A 19,050-nucleotide genomic window follows, 5' to 3' on the forward strand; every position below is an offset into this window, starting at 1 on the left:
ATGACCATAAACTCGTAATGACCGTAACATGTTCTGAAAGCAGTCTTTGGAATATCATCTTCTTTCACCCTCATTTGATGATACCCAGAACGTAAGTCAATTTTTGAATAAACAGACGAGCCTTGTAGTTGATCAAATAAGTCGTCGATTCTCGGTAGTGGGTAGCGGTTCTTGATGGTAAGTTTGTTCAACTCTCGGTAGTCGATACACAACCTGAATGTACCATCTTTCTTCTTGACAAACAAAACAGGAGCTCCCCACGGTGATGTGCTTGGTCGAATGAAACCACGCTCTAAAAGTTCTTGTAATTGGCTTTGTAGTTCTTTCATCTCGCTGGGTGCGAGTCTGTAAGGAGCACGAGCTATTGGTGCAGCTCCTGGTACAAGATCTATTTGAAATTCAACGGATCGATGTGGAGGTAATCCCGGTAATTCTTTCGGAAATACATCGGGAAATTCTTTTGCAATGGGAACATCATTGATGCTCTTTTCTTCAGTTTGTACTTTCTCGACGTGTGCTAAAACAGCATAGCAACCTTTTCTTATTAGTTTTTGTGCCTTCAAATTACTAATAAGATGTAGCTTCGTGTTGCCCTTTTCTCCGTACACCATTAAGGGTTTTCCTTTTTCTCGTATAATGCGAATTGCATTTTTGTAACAAATGATCTCTGCTTTCACTTCTTTCAACCAGTCCATACCGATTATCACATCAAAACTCCCTAACTCTACTGGTATCAAATCAATCTTAAATGTTTCGCTAACCAGTTTAATTTCTCGATTCCGACATATATTATCTGCTGAAATTAATTTACCATTTGCTAATTCGAGTAAAAATTTACTATCCAAAGGCGTCAATGGACAACTTAATTTAGCACAAAAATCTCTACTCATATAGCTTCTATCCGCACCCTAATCAAATAAAACGTAAGCAGATTTATTGTCAATAAGAAACGTACCCGTAACAAGCTCCGGGTCTTCCTATGCCTCTGCCGCATTAATATTGAAAACTCTTCCGCGGCCTTGTCCATTCGTGTTCTCCTGGTTCTGGCAATTTCTAATAATGTGACCCGGTTTTCCACATTTATAACAAACTACATTGGCATAACTTGCTCCGACACTACTTGCTCCGCCATTACTCGTTCCGACACCATTTTTTCCTTTCGTTCTATTAACCCCTGGTCCGTAGACCTCACACTTCGCCGCGCTATGACCATTTCTTTTACACTTGTTGCAAAATTTGGTGCAGAACCCCGAGTGATACTTTTCACACCTTTGGCATAGCTGCTTCTGATTGTTGTTGTTGTTGCGGTTATTATTGTTGTTTGGATGATTGTTGTAGTTGCTGTTGTTGTTGTTGTTGTTGTTGGGCCGTTTGTTGTAGTTGCGATTGATGTTGCGATTGTTGGGATAATTGTTGCGATTATTGTTGTAATTGCTGTTGTTGTTGTATTGGTGATTCTTATCACCGTTTTCCTCCCACTTTCTTTTGACTTGCTTCACATTGGCTTCTTCAGCAGTCTGTTCTTTAATTCTTTCTTCAATCTGGTTCACTAGTTTGTGAGCCATTCTACATGCCTGTTGTATGGAGGCGGGCTCGTGTGAACTTATATCTTCTTGGATTCTTTCCGGTAATCCTTTCACAAACGCGTCGATCTTCTCTTCCTCATCTTCGAATGCTCCCGGACACAATAGGCACAATTCTGTGAATCGTCTTTCGTACGTGGTAATATCAAATCCTTGGGTTCGTAACCCTCTAAGTTCTGTCTTGAGCTTATTGACCTCGGTTCTGGGACGGTACTTCTCGTTCATCAAGTGCTTGAATGCTGACCACAGTAGTGCATACGCATCGTCTTGTCCCACTTGCTCTAGATAGGTATTCCACCATGTTAACGCAAAACCTGTGAAGGTATGCGTAGCGTACTTCACTTTGTCCTCTTCAGTACACTTACTTATGGCAAACACTGATTTGACCTTCTCGGTCCACCGTTTCAATCCGATCGGTCCTTCGGTTCCATCAAATTCCAAAGGTTTACAGGCAGTGAATTCTTTGTAGGTGCATCCTACACGATTTCCTGTACTGCTAGATCCAAGGTTATTGTTGGTATGTAGTGCAGCCTGTACTGCGGCTATGTTTGAAGCTAGAAAAGTACGGAATTCCTCTTCATTCATATTCACGGTGTGTCGAGTAGTCGGTGCCATTTCCTTCAAAATAGTCAAATGGAACAAGTTAATCATACAGAATATTAAGAGTAGTTAATAGTATTTCGTAGCATAATATGAACTCATTTATAAACTTACAATACCGCTTATTTTACATATAGCATGAAATATAGCACACAATAAATTTGATACAAGATGGTTGTGAAGATAATTCTAGCTAGTACACAAGTCGTTCAGCAAAGGCAATAAAGACACGTAATTCATACGTCCAGAAACAAGTCATGCATTCTGGTTTTACTAGGATTACTTCCCATCCTTGGTCTTGTGGAACATAACCGTTATGGCCGTTGATAAGACAGCGTGTTGTAACGTCATCAAAGGGACGAGGGTTACATAATGTCCAACAGTCCCGTAACAATCTAAAAACCTCATTTCTTACCCCAATTACCGACTCCGTCACTTGTGGGAACGTTTTGTTTAATAGTTGTAGCCCGATGTTCTTGTTCTCACTTTGGTGAGAAGCGAACATTACTAATCCGTAAGCATAACATGCTTCTTTATGTTGCATGTTAGCCGCTTTTTCTAAATCACGAAGTCCAATATTCGGATATATTGAGTCAAAATAATTTCTTAACCCATTGCGTAAAATAGCATTTGGGTTCCCCGCAATATATGCGTCAAAGTAAACACATCGTAACTTATGGATTTCCCAATGTGATATCCCCCATCTTTCGAACGAAAGCCTTTTATAAACCAAGGCATTCTTGGAAGGTTCTTCGAATGTCTTACAAACTGATCTCGCCTTAAATAGTTGTGCCGAAGAATTCTGACCGACTCTAGACAAGATTTCATCAATCATGTCTCCGGGTAGGTCTCTTAAAATATTGGGTTGTCTATCCATTTTGTGTTTTTATACTGTAAAATAGACAATAGTTAGATTCATAAAAAAAATACTTATTAATACAAGCAATTTTTACATATATCATAAAGCATAAGCACACTATATTACATATATTACACCACACGAATACAACTATCTTATTCCGACTCGCTTGTTTCTTCTTCTTCAGTTTTGATTCGTTTTGCCAAGTTTCTAGGGATATATGATGTTCCCCTAATACGAGCCGTCGTTTTCCACATTGATTTAGAAAAACCTGGTGGTTTAGAGGTTCCCGGGTCATTGTTACAACTTAAGGACTTCGGGGGTTGACGATACATATAAAGTTCATCGGGGTTGGAATTAGATTTCTCTATTTTTATGCCCCTTCCCTTATTATTTTCTTTTGCCTTTTTAAATTCAGTTGGGGTAATTTCTATAACATCATCGGAATTCTCGTCGGAATCCGATTCATCGGAGAATTGGTAATCCTCCCAATATTTTGCTTCCTTGGCGGAAACACCATTGACCATAATTAACCTTGGTCGGTTGGTTGAGGATTTTCTTTTACTTAACCGTTTTATTATTTCCCCCACCGGTTCTATTTCTTCATCCGGTTCCGATTCTTCTTCCAGTTCCGATTCTTCTTCCGGTTCCGACTCTTCTTCCGGTTCCTCTTCGGGAACTTGTGAATCAGTCCACGAATCATTCCAATTTACATTTGACTCTTCATTATTATTAGGTGAGTCAATGGGACTTTTTCTAGAGGTAGACATCTATCACATAATATCAAACGCGTTAAGAGATTAATATATCACATAATATTCACATGTTAAAAATATATAGTTTCCAACAAAATTTGTTAAGCAATCATTTTTCAAGTAAACACGGTCGAAGTTCAGACTCACTAATGCATTCTAACAAACTCGATAAGACACACTAATTCAAAATTCTGTTTCTCTAAGACCAACGCTCGGATACCAACTGAAATGTCCCGTTCTTATTGATTAAAAACATTCCATATTAATTGATTTCGTTGCGAGGTTTTGACCTCTATATGAGACGTTTTTCAAAGACTGCATTCATTTTAAAACAAACCATAACCTTTATTTCATCAATAAAGGTTTAAAAAGCTTTACGTAGATTATCAAATAATGATAATCTAAAATATCCTGCTTACACACGACCATTACATAATGGTTTACAATACAAATATGTTACAACAAAATAAGTTTCTTGAATGCAGTTTTTACACAATATCATACAAGCATGGACTCCAAATCTCGTCCTTATTTAAGTATGCGACAGCGGAAGCTCTTAATAATCACCTGAGAATAAACATGCTTAAAACGTCAACAAAAATGTTGGTGAGTTATAGGTTTAACCTATATATATCAAATCATAATAATAGACCACAAGATTTCATATTTCAATACACATCCCATACATAGAGATAAAAATCATTCATATGGTGAACACCTGATAAAAATCATTCATAGATGAAGAAAATTGAAGAATGAAAGTGTTTGTAGGTGTTTTTGGTCATTGGTGTATGGATTAGATATAAAGGATATGTAATTTTGTTTTCATGTAAATAAGTCATGAATGATTACTCATATTTTTGTAATTTTATGAGATATTTCATGCTAGTTGCCAAATGATGGTTCCCACATGTGTTAGGTGACTCACATAGGCTGCTAAGAGCTGATCATTGGAGTGTATATACCAATAGTACATACATCTAAAAGCTGTGTATTGTACGAGTACGAATACGGGTGCATACGAGTAGAATTGTTGATGAAACTAAACGAGGATGTAATTGTAAGCATTTTTGTTAAGTAGAAGTATTTTGATAAGTGTCTTGAAGTCTTTCAAAAGTGTATGAATACATATTAAAACACTACATGTATATACATTTTAACTGAGTCGTTAAGTCATCGTTAGTCGTTACATGTAAATGTTGTTTTGAAACCTTTAGGTTAACGATCTTGTTGAATGTTGTTAACCCATTGTTTATTATAACAAATGAGATGTTAAATTGTTATATTATCATGATATTATGATATATAATATATCTTAGTATGATATATATACAGTTAAATGCCGTTACAACAATAATCGTTACATATATGTCTAGTTTCGAAATCATTAAGTTAGTAGTCTTATTTTTACATATGTATTTCATTGTTAATACACTTAATAATATATTTACTTATCATTTAACATAATTAACCAAGTGTATCAATATCTTAATATGATTCATATGTACCTAGTAAGACGTTGTTATAACGATAATCGTTATATATATCGTTTTCGAGTTTCTTAGATTAATAGTCTCATTTTTATGTATATAACACATTGTTAAAATACCTAATGAGATACATACTTATAATAAAATCATGTTAACTATATATATAACCATATATATGTCATCGTATAGTTTTTACAAGTTTTAACGTTCGTGAATCACCGGTCAACTTGGGTGGTCAATTGTCTATATGAAACCTATTTCAATTAATCAAGTCTTAACAAGTTTGATTGCTTAACATGTTGGAAACATTTAATCATGTAAATATCAATCTCAATTAATATATATAAACATGAAAAAGTTCGGGTCACTACAGTACCTACCCGTTAAATAAATTTCTTCCCGAAATTTTAAGCTGTTGAAGGTGTTGACGAATCTTCTGGAAATAGATGCGGGTATTTCTTCTTCATCTGATCTTCATGCTCCCAGGTGAACTCGGGTCCTCTACGAGCATTCCATCAAACCTTAACAATTGGTATCTTGTTTTGCTTAAGTCTTTTAACCTCACGATCCATTATTTCGACGGGTTCTTCGATGAATTGAAGTTTTTCGTTGATTTGGATTTCATCTAACGGAATAGTGAGATCTTCTTTAGCAAAACATTTCTTCAAATTCGAGACATAGAAAGTGTTATGTACAGCCGCGAGTTGTTGAGGTAACTCAAGTCGGTAAGCTACTGGTCCGACACGATCAATAATTTTGAATGGTCCAATATACCTTGGATTTAATTTCCCTCGTTTACCAAATCGAACAACGCCTTTCCAAGGTGCAACTTTAAGCATGACCATCTCTCCAATTTCAAATTCTATATCTTTTCTTTTAATGTCAGCGTAGCTCTTTTGTCGACTTTGGGCGGTTTTCAACCGTTGTTGAATTTGGATGATCTTCTCGGTAGTTTCTTGTATAATCTCCGGACCCGTAATCTGTCTATCCCCCACTTCACTCTAACAAATCCGAGACCTGCACTTTCTACCATAAAGTGCTTCAAACGGCGCCATCTCAATGCTTGAATGGTAGCTGTTGTTGTAGGAAAATTCTGCTAACGGTAGATGTCGATCCCAACTGTTTCCGAAATCAATAACACATTACTAGAATTTCTAATGAAGGATATTTATAATGGAAGATACGATGATATCTTAGAATTTCTAATATCAGAGGATGATGCGGAAAATCTGTCTGTGAAGGTTTAGAATAAGAAGTAAGGTTCTTACTAATGGTTTCAGCAGACACTGAGTCATTTGGATTCTTTGAAGGTAGATTTCGTCCTTGTAATTTGTCTACAGCTTCCTTCATACTTTGCTCAACCCGTTTTCCAGTTTCAAACCTTCTCTTTTTCTGTGCTTTTCCAACACACTACTCTTTATCATCAAAATTTTGACTGTTAAAGTCATTTACAGTTTTTGCTGCTTCATCAGCATTTTTCCAAAATTTGGAGAACTAGTTTCGTAGTTTGGGGTGTTTTTCAGAAACTTCACATTCGAAGTAATTAAGTCTAGGAGATAGACATTATATGTATATATATATATAACTGTTGGCGTAGAATTGCTGCGAAATTCGAAATACAAATTGCTAATTCCAGGTAGTTGGAACGGAAACTATTGTTACAAGATGTGGATGAGTACATGATAGGGTTTCAATGAATAATTATAGTGATTTTTCGAAGAAACTTAAGTCACGGATTAATGAAGTTGCTAGTAAATTTACTGCTAATGTGGTGGAACATGAAAGGTTCCCTAGTAACAAGAACATATATGTCAAGGTTACAATAAAGTTAATCTGAAAAGTCGAAGTTGACTGGTTGGAAGTGTGATGAAAATTGATATCTTGAAAAGAATTGCAAGATTATTTTCGGTATTAACAACATTAAAGGATCTTGCACAGTTTTGAAGTCAAAGTATAGCTTTGAAAGATGTAGAGATCTAAAAATGATGTCACCGGTTCAGAGTTATGACTTGGATTCTGATCCGTCAATATCAGAATATGTAATTGAATTTGTATGAAAATGATTGTATATCGTTGTGAGTATTGTTAATAATTTTTGAATCAAAGTTGAAGAATGTACAGTGTAACATATTAATTGCAAACTTAAATATTTCCCGGGTATTACCTACCCGTTAAAAAAAATTCATAATTAATACTTTGTGCAAAGAATTTTCGTTACAGTCTTTATGAAAATATCTGTATGTATATTTTCTTCAGATGTAATACAGATTTAATGAGTTAATATCATATTAAGCTCATTTTATTTTTGGCTTGAATTAGAAATGAATAATCTCCAAAACATTAGAGATTACCTAATCTTCGCGGAGTATTTCACTAATGAAATCAATACTTCATTATTTATTCTTATTGATATTCCTCGGTGAAGGATGTTGATGTTCGTGGAATTTTTGTGAACCTTACAAGGCACAGATGATGTTTTCTGGAAAGTTTCGAGTACATCGAAAATGAAAATGTAAAATCAATTATGTAATTGAATAATACACTTGGTTTATTAGGAAATGGAATTCATTGAGTTGAAACAGAGATTGTAGTTAACGATTGTTAAGTCATTAACGAAGGATGTATAGCATATTAGTAACATGAACTAACCGAGTAGTACCTACCAGTTATGATTCACATGTAATAGCTTAGTACGAAAAGATTTATTTTATTTTCAAATTTCACATATATATATATATATATATATATATATATATATATATATATATATATATATATATATATATGTGAAATTTGAAAATAAAATAAATCTTCAGGGAAAATGAGTTAATACTTCATAACTCGTTGATACAATATACGCGTTGTTGATTTGTGATGATGTTGGTGATTATGAAATTGGCAGAACTTGTAGTGCTACAGGTTTTGCCGGTGTTGGTGATACTGACGATACTGTTGATGCTGCTGGTAAAACAAGTCTAGCTTGTAAATCGTGCACCATTCCGGTCAGGGTTTCTACTCTTCCTTCTATCATTTCGGTCCACTCATCTGATTTACGGTTACGGTTGGAATAGATTATCTCTAAGACTTTAGAGATTACATAATCACCGCAAAATATTTCTCCAATGAAGTTATGAATCAATACTTCATCGGTTATTGTTGTTGGTACTCCTTGGTATCTATGGTGCGTATGACATTGATGTTCGAGGTACATGTTGTGATATTGAGGCTTGCGGTGCGGATGTTGTTGGTGGTGGTAATGGTACTGTTGGTGTTGTTGTCGGTGGTACTGTTGATGCCGGTGATTCTGCTGGTGCTTGTAACCTTTGCACCATATCCTCCAAAGCCACTACCCGAGCGCGAAGCTCGTTGACTTCTTCTACTACACTGGGATGATTGGCGGTTCGGACGAGCGGATGAATAAGATCCAGGATTTGAGAGAGTATATGATCATGACGAGATATTCTGGAGATGAGAGAGAAAATGGTGTTACGAACAGGTTCGCCGGTAAGTGCTTCAGGTTCTTCGCCAAGAGGGCAATGTGGTGGTTGGAAGGGATCGCCTTCTTCTTGTCTCCAATAATTAAGTAGGCTACGAACCCATCCCCAATTCATCCAGAATAGATGATGGCTAATTGGTTGATCCATTCCGGTTACACTGTCTTCGGAATTCAGGTGAATATCCATATCGGAATAGCTGTCAGAGTTTAAGGAATTTGAACTAGATACGGGATCCATCTTGTATAATTAGGGAGATGATTTTTGATATGAATTAGATTATAGAATTTAGTTTGGTATTCTTCAATACATAATTTACATATGTATATATAATACCAAATTCCATAAATCACGGAGAAATTTTCGAAAGATGTCAGGAAAAGTTTACAGTAACAGATACGCTAAGATATGAATTTTTGTCTATACACTATTTATGCAATAAATGCAGGAAAACGTGTCTAGGCTTAAGAATGATAAACATGTAATTTCTGACAAGAAATGATAAGCAAAACTTTTAACATGCAGACACAGTCGAAGTCCAGACTTACTAATGCATACTAACAACTATCAGTTAGACACACTCATGCAAGACCTGGTTCGCTAGGACCAACGCTCTGATACCAACTGTGACGATCGCTCCAAATCCATATGGACGAACACGTCATTCATTGATTTCATTGTGAGGTATTTGACCTCTATATGATACGTTTTGTAAACATTGCATTCTTTTCAAAAGGTACACAATAAATGAATATCAATTTCTAAGGTTTTCAACATTTGATGATTTCTACATATAGACAATCACCATAAATAATAGTTTACCATAATACATCCGTTGACAATGAAGTCAAAATAAGATACACGGTGATGATTTTGTGAATGCAAAGTTTTCTTGAATAAAGCATGTATGACTCCATGCACATAGCTTGTATCACATATACGCAAACAGCGAAAGACTTCTAGGAAACCTGAGAATAAACATGCTAACAAGTGTCAACACAAAGGTTGGTGAGTTCATAGTTTTATTGTTTCGTATAATCTGTATATAAAAGTGGATCACAAGATTTCAGTTGTTTCATCCAGAAACGTTTATCAAAAGTTTGTCAATAGATTCTACGTAACAGAGCACCTTGGTAACTAAACTTAACGCTATAGTGATAATTACCCCATTCGTTTTAATACACGCAAACCAACGTGTCTTAAACTCAAATAACATACGTCCGTTAAAAGGCTAGCGCTCTAGCTCGGACGGGGATGTCAAGCCCTATGGATCCATATACAATTATTCGCGCTCACCAGTCCATATCCTATGTACTGGCAGCTACTAGTTACCAAAGCTAAGGGATTTTCGGTTTAACTCAGTGTAGAATTTTGTATGTACTTGTGTCTTATTGCGTTTAAATTAAATTGCATGTATTCTCAGCCCAAAAATATTTAAAGTATTTAAAAAGGGAGACTATAACTCACCTTAGCAGCACATAAAGTTGTTCATCGTAATGTGACCGAAACTCGTAATATCAAATAATCGTAGATCTCAACCTAGAGAACATATGTTGGTCAATAAATGTCTATCAAGCTAGGTCAGGTCATAGTGTATCATAATCCTAATGCTCGATATCGACATACAAAAGTTATCCAATGTTGTTTCAAAAAGTCAATTTTGACAATAGTTCAACAAAACGAGACGTACCTTATATAAGGATTCATTTACTCGGTTGGTAATATTCAAAAATCCAATTTCTCAATCTTACAAACAAGTTGTTTAAATATTAATTGCAGATTCAAAAGTAATTCCAATTAACGTCAATTATAATTCAGTTGATCATATCTTTTAATCCGTTCATCGAAACTATTCGATATCTAAATGAAAAGTTATTGATTTTTCGCCAGCTTTCCAAAAACATGTATATCATATACCTTTTACCAGTAATATATGTATTTAATTTGTGATCTATTATAAACTGTTTAACAACAAAATTTAGCATACACGTATGTATAAATATATATACTCGAGCACTAGACATGGATACACAATTAATATATAAAAGATAAAATATGAGTGCTTACGTATCAATATTGAGATTCAATATTGTAGGAAAGTACGTAGACGTAACGGAGATGATAAACACTAGGTTTGATTCATAAATATACCCCTAAACATTACCCATAATTTCCTTAGCTCTATCCCGCTTGAAAACCCATTTTGAAAGTGATACGCTCAAGACCTCGTCGTAGTATTTTATGTATAATATTAATACTACTAATAATAATAAGATTAATAATAATATTAATCTTAATAATAATAATAATAATAATAATAATAATAATAATAATAATAATAATAATAATAATAATAATAATAATAATAATAATAATAATAATAATAATAATAATATACATAATAATAATAATTACAGAGGGAGTAATATGTATAAGAAAAACTCGAGCAGAAACTAGCATTTTATAGGCAACTTTTTGGAATCTGATGCCCATGCGATCGCATGGGTTTTTAGTGTATTTTCCATGCGATCGCATGGCAGCCTGATCCAGCTCAAAATGTTTTTGTTTTCTTGTTTGTCGACATAATTAAATATAATATATATAATATATATAATTTAAATAATTAATTATATATTATATTAAATTCATGTGCATAGTTGACTTGTAATTTTCGTTCCGATGACTCGTACGTTGTCACTCGACTTATGTCCCGGTTCCGGTTTCTTGAACGCATTTTCGTACGCTTAGAAAACTCGCAATTTACGTTTTGTGACTCGTACCTTTGTCAAAATATAGTCTTAAATTATCAATAAACTATATCATTCAAAGTGTATCTTAAACTTTCGAGTGTTTTGGTCATTTACTTCTATAAATCATTGTCTCGCTATTTGTTGATATATATATAATAACAAATCGTTTTATGACCAAGTTAATATATATTTTCAACATTCATAAACACGTTTTAAATATACGTCGCAAGTTATTCATACAATTAATATTCCAGCTTATCATATATATTCAAATAAATATTTAAACTAATAAGTTTAATGTACGGTATTAAACAATTAATACATTGTTACGTTTTCAAGTTATAGTATATATATATATATGTATCTATATACATATAATTGTTCGCGAATCGTCGAGAACAACCGAAAGGTATTTGAATAGTTCAAAAATTTTGAGATTCGGTTTTATAGACTTTGCTTATCGTTTCGGAAATGTTAATCATACAAAGATTAAGTTTAAATTTTGTCAGAAATTTCCGGGTCATCACACGCTGCTTCAACCAGTGTACCCTGAGAACAGACGAAGAATCTGGTGGAAAAGAAAACCATCCTTTGAGTACCTCAAAGTGTGGGGGTGCCTAGAAAAGGTATTTGTTCCCTACCTAAGGCACAAAAGATAGGATCAAAGACTATTGACTGCATATTTATCGCATGTGCTAAACACAAGAGTGCTTATTGCTTCCTTGTGCATGAATCCAAGATTTTAGATATACACAAAGGTTCGATAATAGAATCGGTAAACGTTTCATTCTTTAAAAATGTATTTTCATACATTACAAATGAACGTGAAAGTTCATCTAGGATAGACGATAAGGTGTTCAAAATGAGACACCTAATGAGCTAGTTCAATAGGAACTAGTATAATTAAAGAAACTTTCTCGATAAATGGCAGAGGAACTAAAACTGAATGTATAAAAGATATACATAATATTTGAGACCCTTTTAAATTGTATATTTAAGACAGTGTTTATGTATGTGAAGTCCATTTTGTCATGATACAAGAGATATGCTATGACATTTCTTGTGAGAAAAGCTATGGAGAATATGAATGATGCGTCAATTATTCTAATGCTTTCGATATAAAGTCTATGGAATGCTAGACTTGGACTTGTTAATGATGATCTTCTGCAGAGATCAGTTAACAACTAATATTTCATTGTGTTGAATATATTTAAAGACAAAATCGAGTTCATTCAGTAATAGAAGAATTTGGTATATTATGAACATCATTGATGATGTGAATTATTCGCATGTTATGTGAATTATGATATTGAAGATAGTTATTATATAAAGATGTCAATCTTTATTATTTCATTATTATCTTAAGATATGAATTACCTAATCAGAATTCAGATGTGAAAATATAATTTGAGTGCGTGAACTTTATTAAGAATTGTTCAAACCTAGAATATGACTAAGAATTGTTCAAATGTGCTAAAAGGTGGATCACAAAAGATGCAAATCTTATGTGTGAGCATTTGAACGCTTGATTGATTAAAGTCATATTAGATATGTATGATTATGATATCAAGTTGCAAGACATGTGGGGAAAGCTTTGAAAAGATAAGCAGTAACCCTAGTTGGTTGTGTAAAATGAACACAATAGCATGTAAATGTGGGGGTGTCTTGCGTTTTCTATCAAGAACAAGGTTCATGATAACGCGTTCTAATGTATCTCTAATGAGTTGTGTACTCTATCCGACATAGCATATGATGTAAGCAAGCTAAGTAGATACAAGAGTAATCCAAGCACATCTCATTGGAGTTATATGATTAGGTTAGTTCGGTAACAGATATCCTGCAGTGATCGAGGGACACTGTGATGCAAACTATATATCTGATACGAATGATTCCATAGCGACAAGCATGTGTGTATTCACACTTGGAGGTGCCGCTATCTCGTGGAAATTTTGTAAATAATCGATTATTGCTAGATCCACAATGGAATCATAATTCATCACTTTAGATAAATCTGGTGAAGAGGCAGAACGACTACGTCAATTCATTAAAGATATACCAGATGGCCTAAGCCAGTGTCGGCCATATGTATACATTGTAATAGCCAATCGGTGATTGGTAGAGCTCATATTACAATGTATAATGGTAAGAATAGACATATACGACGTAGACATAATACAGTATGACAACTAATTTCTACAGGAATTATCACTATTGACTATGTGAAGTCAAAGGATAATATTGCGGATCCGCTAACAAAAGACTTAAGCAGAGAGTTAGTGTGTAAGTCGTGCGTGGGAATGGGACTAAAGCTCATGAAAGGCTAAGTTTATATGAAGGAAAACCTAACTCAGTTGACCGGAGATCCCAATATCTGAGTTCAATAGGACAACCTACTTGTATGAACTGGCGGAAGTCACTGTGGGGGAGTTAATTACTAAACTAGCAACCCCTACACTTTTTAAAGGGAGTTTACTAATTAAGAGTATATTTCCTAGTCCATTCCTAAAAGTGACAAGTAAGAGGATAAGCCTATGGCTTTTAATGATTCAACTGAAATAACCATGCGTGGTTAATCAGTAGCCATGCTGTGGTGAATCACCTATGTGAGAGAGAAGTGGGGTCGCTTCGAAGGGTATTGTTGGGGCACAATATTTGATAAACTCTCGTAGAACCAGGCGAATGTTCATGACCATAACGAACATAACTATGAGGACTTGACTTTGTCAGGGAGAGTCTTGTGTGAAGCGTATTGTCGTCTACACAAACGGCAGACGAGTTCAAAGACATCGCCGTCTACTCAGAGCCAGTAGACTAAGTGCGTTTCATAAGCGAAGGTTCAAAGGGTAACGCCTACCTATCGTATGCAAGATTCAACTGCTAAAATTTAATCGGAAGATTGTTGTTTCTGAGAGCGATCTCCATTCATGTGGGGGATTGTTGGAAAAATCTCAATTAAAGATGCATTTTTTCCAAACTTTGGACATATATATCTATATGTATATAACATATTTATGAGCGATACTTTATATGGTTACGTAGCTCATCACAAGGGCTTCGTAACAATGAATCATGTGTCCAAAGTTACGTAGTGGTGAATGAGATATCGTACTTCGAAGTGAGGTGATTGATCCTAGAAATTAAGAGAAATGAGGCTAGAAAATGGGGCTGTCCCATGGAGTTCTTTGACCTGTAACCCATCATAAATTGAGTGTAAAGTTGACCCACATGCTTGCTTTACTCCAGAATTTTCTTCATATCATTTCAATATTTAAATGTCATCAATTTATGTGGGTTAGTTGAACCACTAGCTAGCATCATTCCATGATTTGTTCTCCATATTTTATGGGTATTGTGTTTAGTGGAAAATCATGGAGGCTGATCATTTTGGTGTATAAATAGACACCATCTTCCTCATTTGAAAGACACACCAAAATTGTCTAGCAAGAAAAACACACTCACAATCTCTAGTTTGCTCTCTCGGTTTCAACATCAACTGTCTCCCCAGTGTTCAAGTCCGGCAGTACGCTGCTTCTAACCAGTGTACCCTGGGAACAGACGAAGAATCTGTTTAAGGGAATTGTGTTAAACACAAGCCCGGTTCAACCCTTCAATTAGGTTTGATCGATTTAATTTTCAGTTTATGATTACATATTTTTATCGCATGAACATTATATGAATATTCTGTTTGTGTAATATGTATGTCTTTAGTTTTGTATATGCATACTATATAACAGTTCTGTGTCCTTATTTTTTTTTTTTAAAGGAAAATGCTAATGACAACTCTTAAGGTTGTCATTAAGAGGTAACTACCCATGGATTCTTCATTTAAAATTAAAAAGCGGTTATTCTTGTTGTGTTCTTCGAATCCTAATCCAAGAAACATGGAACCATAATCAGATAGTCATGCAAACCATCTCTATTCATAATTACACCACTGTTTTGGTTACCCCTACCATTATAACTATGTAACTATGATGGTTGATAATTCAAAGTAAACAGGGGTTGAAAAAGTTATGAAGAATTGGGTGTTGATGGAAGAGTGGAGATATTTTTGAAAACATAATCTTAAAAAAAGATGATTGACTTTTAGGAGAAAACTGCACGTATGTTGTACAGTTTATATTTCACATGGAACAGTTTTTAATTTTAAATGAAAGATAGTTGGGTAGTTACCTCTTAATGACAACCTAAGGGTTGTCATTAGCATTTTTCTTTTTTTTAATTCAAAATTTTTAGTAAGTTTCTCCATCCCCGTCAAAGAAGACTTATATTCAAACTTACTATATGGTGTTATCTTAAATCACAATTTTCAAATGACAGTCATCAATAAAAACACGGTAACTTTTGAAAATGATGGGTATAAGGTCCAAGGTGGCCAATTGGCCACTAATAATATATTGGTGATGACATATATAAACAGCAACTTTAAGTTGAAACTTGAGTGAATTAGACGAAACATGGAAAAACAAGAAGAAGAAAAAGAAACAAGAATGGATTGTATAGCTTTACTTACACCACACAAGATGGAAACATTTCATCTTTCTCATAGGTAATAATCTTCAATCTTTGATGTGTTTTGTCAAATGCCAATTTATATTTAAGTCTAATTTTATTTTTATAATTCTATATAAATTTATAAAACCACACAAATATGAATTTTTTTTTTTTTTTCGTAAGACAATAAGAGTAAAAAAGAACCTCTTTTAGAATCTTTAAGCTAAGTCTATAATAGTAATGAAAACCTGAATTCTTTAGAGTATTGCAATGATAGGTTTTAGAATTTAGAATCTATGATAATAATGAATACTTAATACTTGATTTTATGCAATATTACAATAATAATCTTCAAAGTTTGTAGAATTCTTTTAAAACAAATATGTATATGTATATGTATTTAATACAAGTGCAGGATTGTTTTGGCACCTTTGTCAAGGCTTAGATCATACAGTTTCACTCCACAACCACATGCCATTTTGTATTATACTCAAAGAACAACTGAAGGTGGATTGTTGATTAGTGAAGCATCTGGGATTTCTGAAACTGCTCAAGGGTAATTAACTAATTAATTAGTTGTATGAATGAAGTTAGTTTAATATTAAATAATTAGTATTATGCCTGTTGTAAAAAAAAAAAAAGGCTACCAAACACACCTGGGATATGGAAGAAGGAGCATGTGGAAGCTTGGAAACCAATAGTAAAGGGTGTACATGATAAAGGAGGAATCTTTTTTTGCCAATTGTGGCATTCTGGTAGAGTTTCTAATAACGGTAAGTCTATATTTCTTTTATTTTTATAACACAAACACCTTATTCTTGAAATTTTATAAAATGAAAAAGAAAAAAAAAAAGTTATACTTTGAGTTTTCTTCTTGATGACGTAGGGTTTTACCCGTTTAGAGTTAGGGGCTATCACGATAAACGATCCGGAGATTAACAACGTTGACGTCTAAAAAATCCCTTTCATATTGTTGTTCGCGGATATATTTTCTCTCGGAAAATATATGCATGAATGAACACTTCTTTAAACGAGGACAATGAAAAGTGGGATAATTGAAAAAGAATTTTTTCTTTGTGCTTTTGATCTAAAAATGATATTACAAAAAAAAAAAAAAAAAAACATATGCCTAATATCAACGATTAATTGCTGATTTAAAAAGTTATACACTTATTAACTCTTATTTGGTTGGTTTGGTTTGATTTGGGTTAAACAAATTTAATTTAATTATTTGTTCTTAAAAATATTTTTAAAAATCCAATAATACAAACTAAATAAATCTGTCTTAATCTTAAACCAACCACCGAATGTACACCCTACAACATTTTATAAACTACGGAGTAACATTGAATATATTCAAGTAATTCAAATATATAATTAAATCTACTCTCAGATTATTAGTTAGTGAGCCCTAATTTTATATTTGGTCATACTCAAACAAAATCAACACTTTTATTATTAAATTTTTCTACTTCGTTGGTCTCTGTATTATACCCCATTTTGCTAACAGCATCCCTTGGTTATTAATTTGACATTTAGAATTCTTTATTTATCAAAAATTTGCAATCAGCGTCCCTCGAAGAGACGCTGTTAGCAAAATGGGGTATACTGCAAATTTGCAATCAACGTCACTCCGAAGGACGCTGATTGCAAATTTTTTGTAAACAATGGATTCCAAATGCCAAATTAATAACCAAGGGACGATGTTAGCGAAATGGGGTATAATGCAGGGACCAACGGAGAAAAAAATCTTATTATTATTATCTCTTAGTTAAAATAGCGGTTATTGTTAAGATTATACAGATTAATTTTTTCCTACTCATCATCCTGAATGATTATCATTCCGCCAACCAGTTTATCAGCCCAACAGCCGTTCTCCAATTTCTAGCACCGACAAACCAATTCTAAATCAGCAATTCATCGGTGGTTCTGAAAGAGAAATAGACGCCAATTATTCACCTCCGCACAGATTAACCGTCGAAGAAATCTCCGGCGTAATCAACGACTTCAGAATCGCAGCAAAAAACGCAATCGAAGCAGGTTTCGACGGTGTCGAGATTCACGGAGCAAACGGCTACTTAATAGATCAGTTCCTAAAAAATCAAGTAAATGATCGAACTGATCAATACGGCGGAAGTTTACAAAACCGATGTCGTTTTCCGTTGGAAGTTATCAAAGCAGTTTCGGACGAAGTTGGATCCGAAAAAGTCGGAATGAGATTATCTCCATTTGCTAATTATAATGATTCCGCTGACTCGGATCCGCACACGCTTGGAGTTTTTATGGCCGACTCACTGAGTCAACTCGGGATATGTTATTGTCATGTGATTGAGCCGCGAATGGTGACTCAGTTTGAACGAGTTGAGACTCGTGAGAGTTTAGCGGAAATGAGGAAGGCGTTTAAGGGGAGTTTTATTGTTGCTGGTGGGTATTATGATCGAGATGAAGCGAATCGTGTGGTGGAAAATGGTGATGCTGATCTTGTAGCGTTTGGACGTGCGTTTTTGGCTAATCCTGATTTAGTTAAGCGGTTTAGGCTTAATGCACGGTTAAATGAATATGATAGAAGTACTTTCTATATTGATGCCCCTGTTGTTGGGTATACTGATTATCCATTTCTTGATGATTAAGTTATGTTATAAAGTGTTCTTCTATAAACCTAAAATCTTATGAATAAATTTTTGGCAATGTTAATCTTGACCAGTAAAAGTCACTACTTTTGGCTGCGGATTTTTCTTACCAAAAATCACAATTTTTCAAAGATTAAACATCTAAAGTTTATGAATTTTACTAACGACAACTCTTAAGGCTGTCGTTAAGATGTTTAAAATCTTGTAATTTTTGATAATCACCACCTTGAAAATAATATATAACTGCGAGTACTTTTACTCAAATATACACGGCTCAAAATGACAACAATACACCACCCAAACCTAACAGTTTAAAATATGAAGGAATGCACAACTATTATCTCATGACATACCGCGTTTACATATGAACACTATATTTTCAATGATCCACACGG

At 34.1% G+C, this 19,050-nt stretch overlaps 1 protein-coding gene across 3 annotated transcripts; it reads left to right on the top strand.

Annotated features, from left to right (window-relative positions):
• The first annotated feature begins 15,130 nt into the window (after positions 1-15,130).
• LOC139851382 (putative 12-oxophytodienoate reductase 11) lies at positions 15,131-18,672 on the top strand. 3 transcript variants are annotated; one of them, XM_071840410.1, is made up of 5 exons: positions 15,131-15,146; positions 15,952-16,080; positions 16,441-16,581; positions 16,668-16,798; positions 17,880-18,672. In XM_071840410.1, exons 2-5 carry the CDS (start codon positions 15,989-15,991, stop codon positions 18,653-18,655), a joined length of 1,140 nt encoding a protein of 379 aa, XP_071696511.1. In that variant the 5' UTR covers positions 15,131-15,146; positions 15,952-15,988; the 3' UTR covers positions 18,656-18,672. The 3 variants fall into 3 exon arrangements, with proteins under 3 accessions (XP_071696511.1, XP_071696513.1, XP_071696512.1); XM_071840412.1 differs by lacking the exon at positions 15,131-15,146 and having other exon boundaries at positions 15,836-16,080; positions 16,471-16,581; XM_071840411.1 differs by lacking the exon at positions 15,131-15,146 and having other exon boundaries at positions 15,837-16,080; positions 16,465-16,581.
• Positions 18,673-19,050: the final 378 nt, after the last annotated feature.

The sequence above is a fragment of the Rutidosis leptorrhynchoides genome, chromosome 6 (assembly GCF_046630445.1).
Source record: "Rutidosis leptorrhynchoides isolate AG116_Rl617_1_P2 chromosome 6, CSIRO_AGI_Rlap_v1, whole genome shotgun sequence".
Lineage (NCBI taxonomy): Eukaryota > Viridiplantae > Streptophyta > Magnoliopsida > Asterales > Asteraceae > Rutidosis > Rutidosis leptorrhynchoides.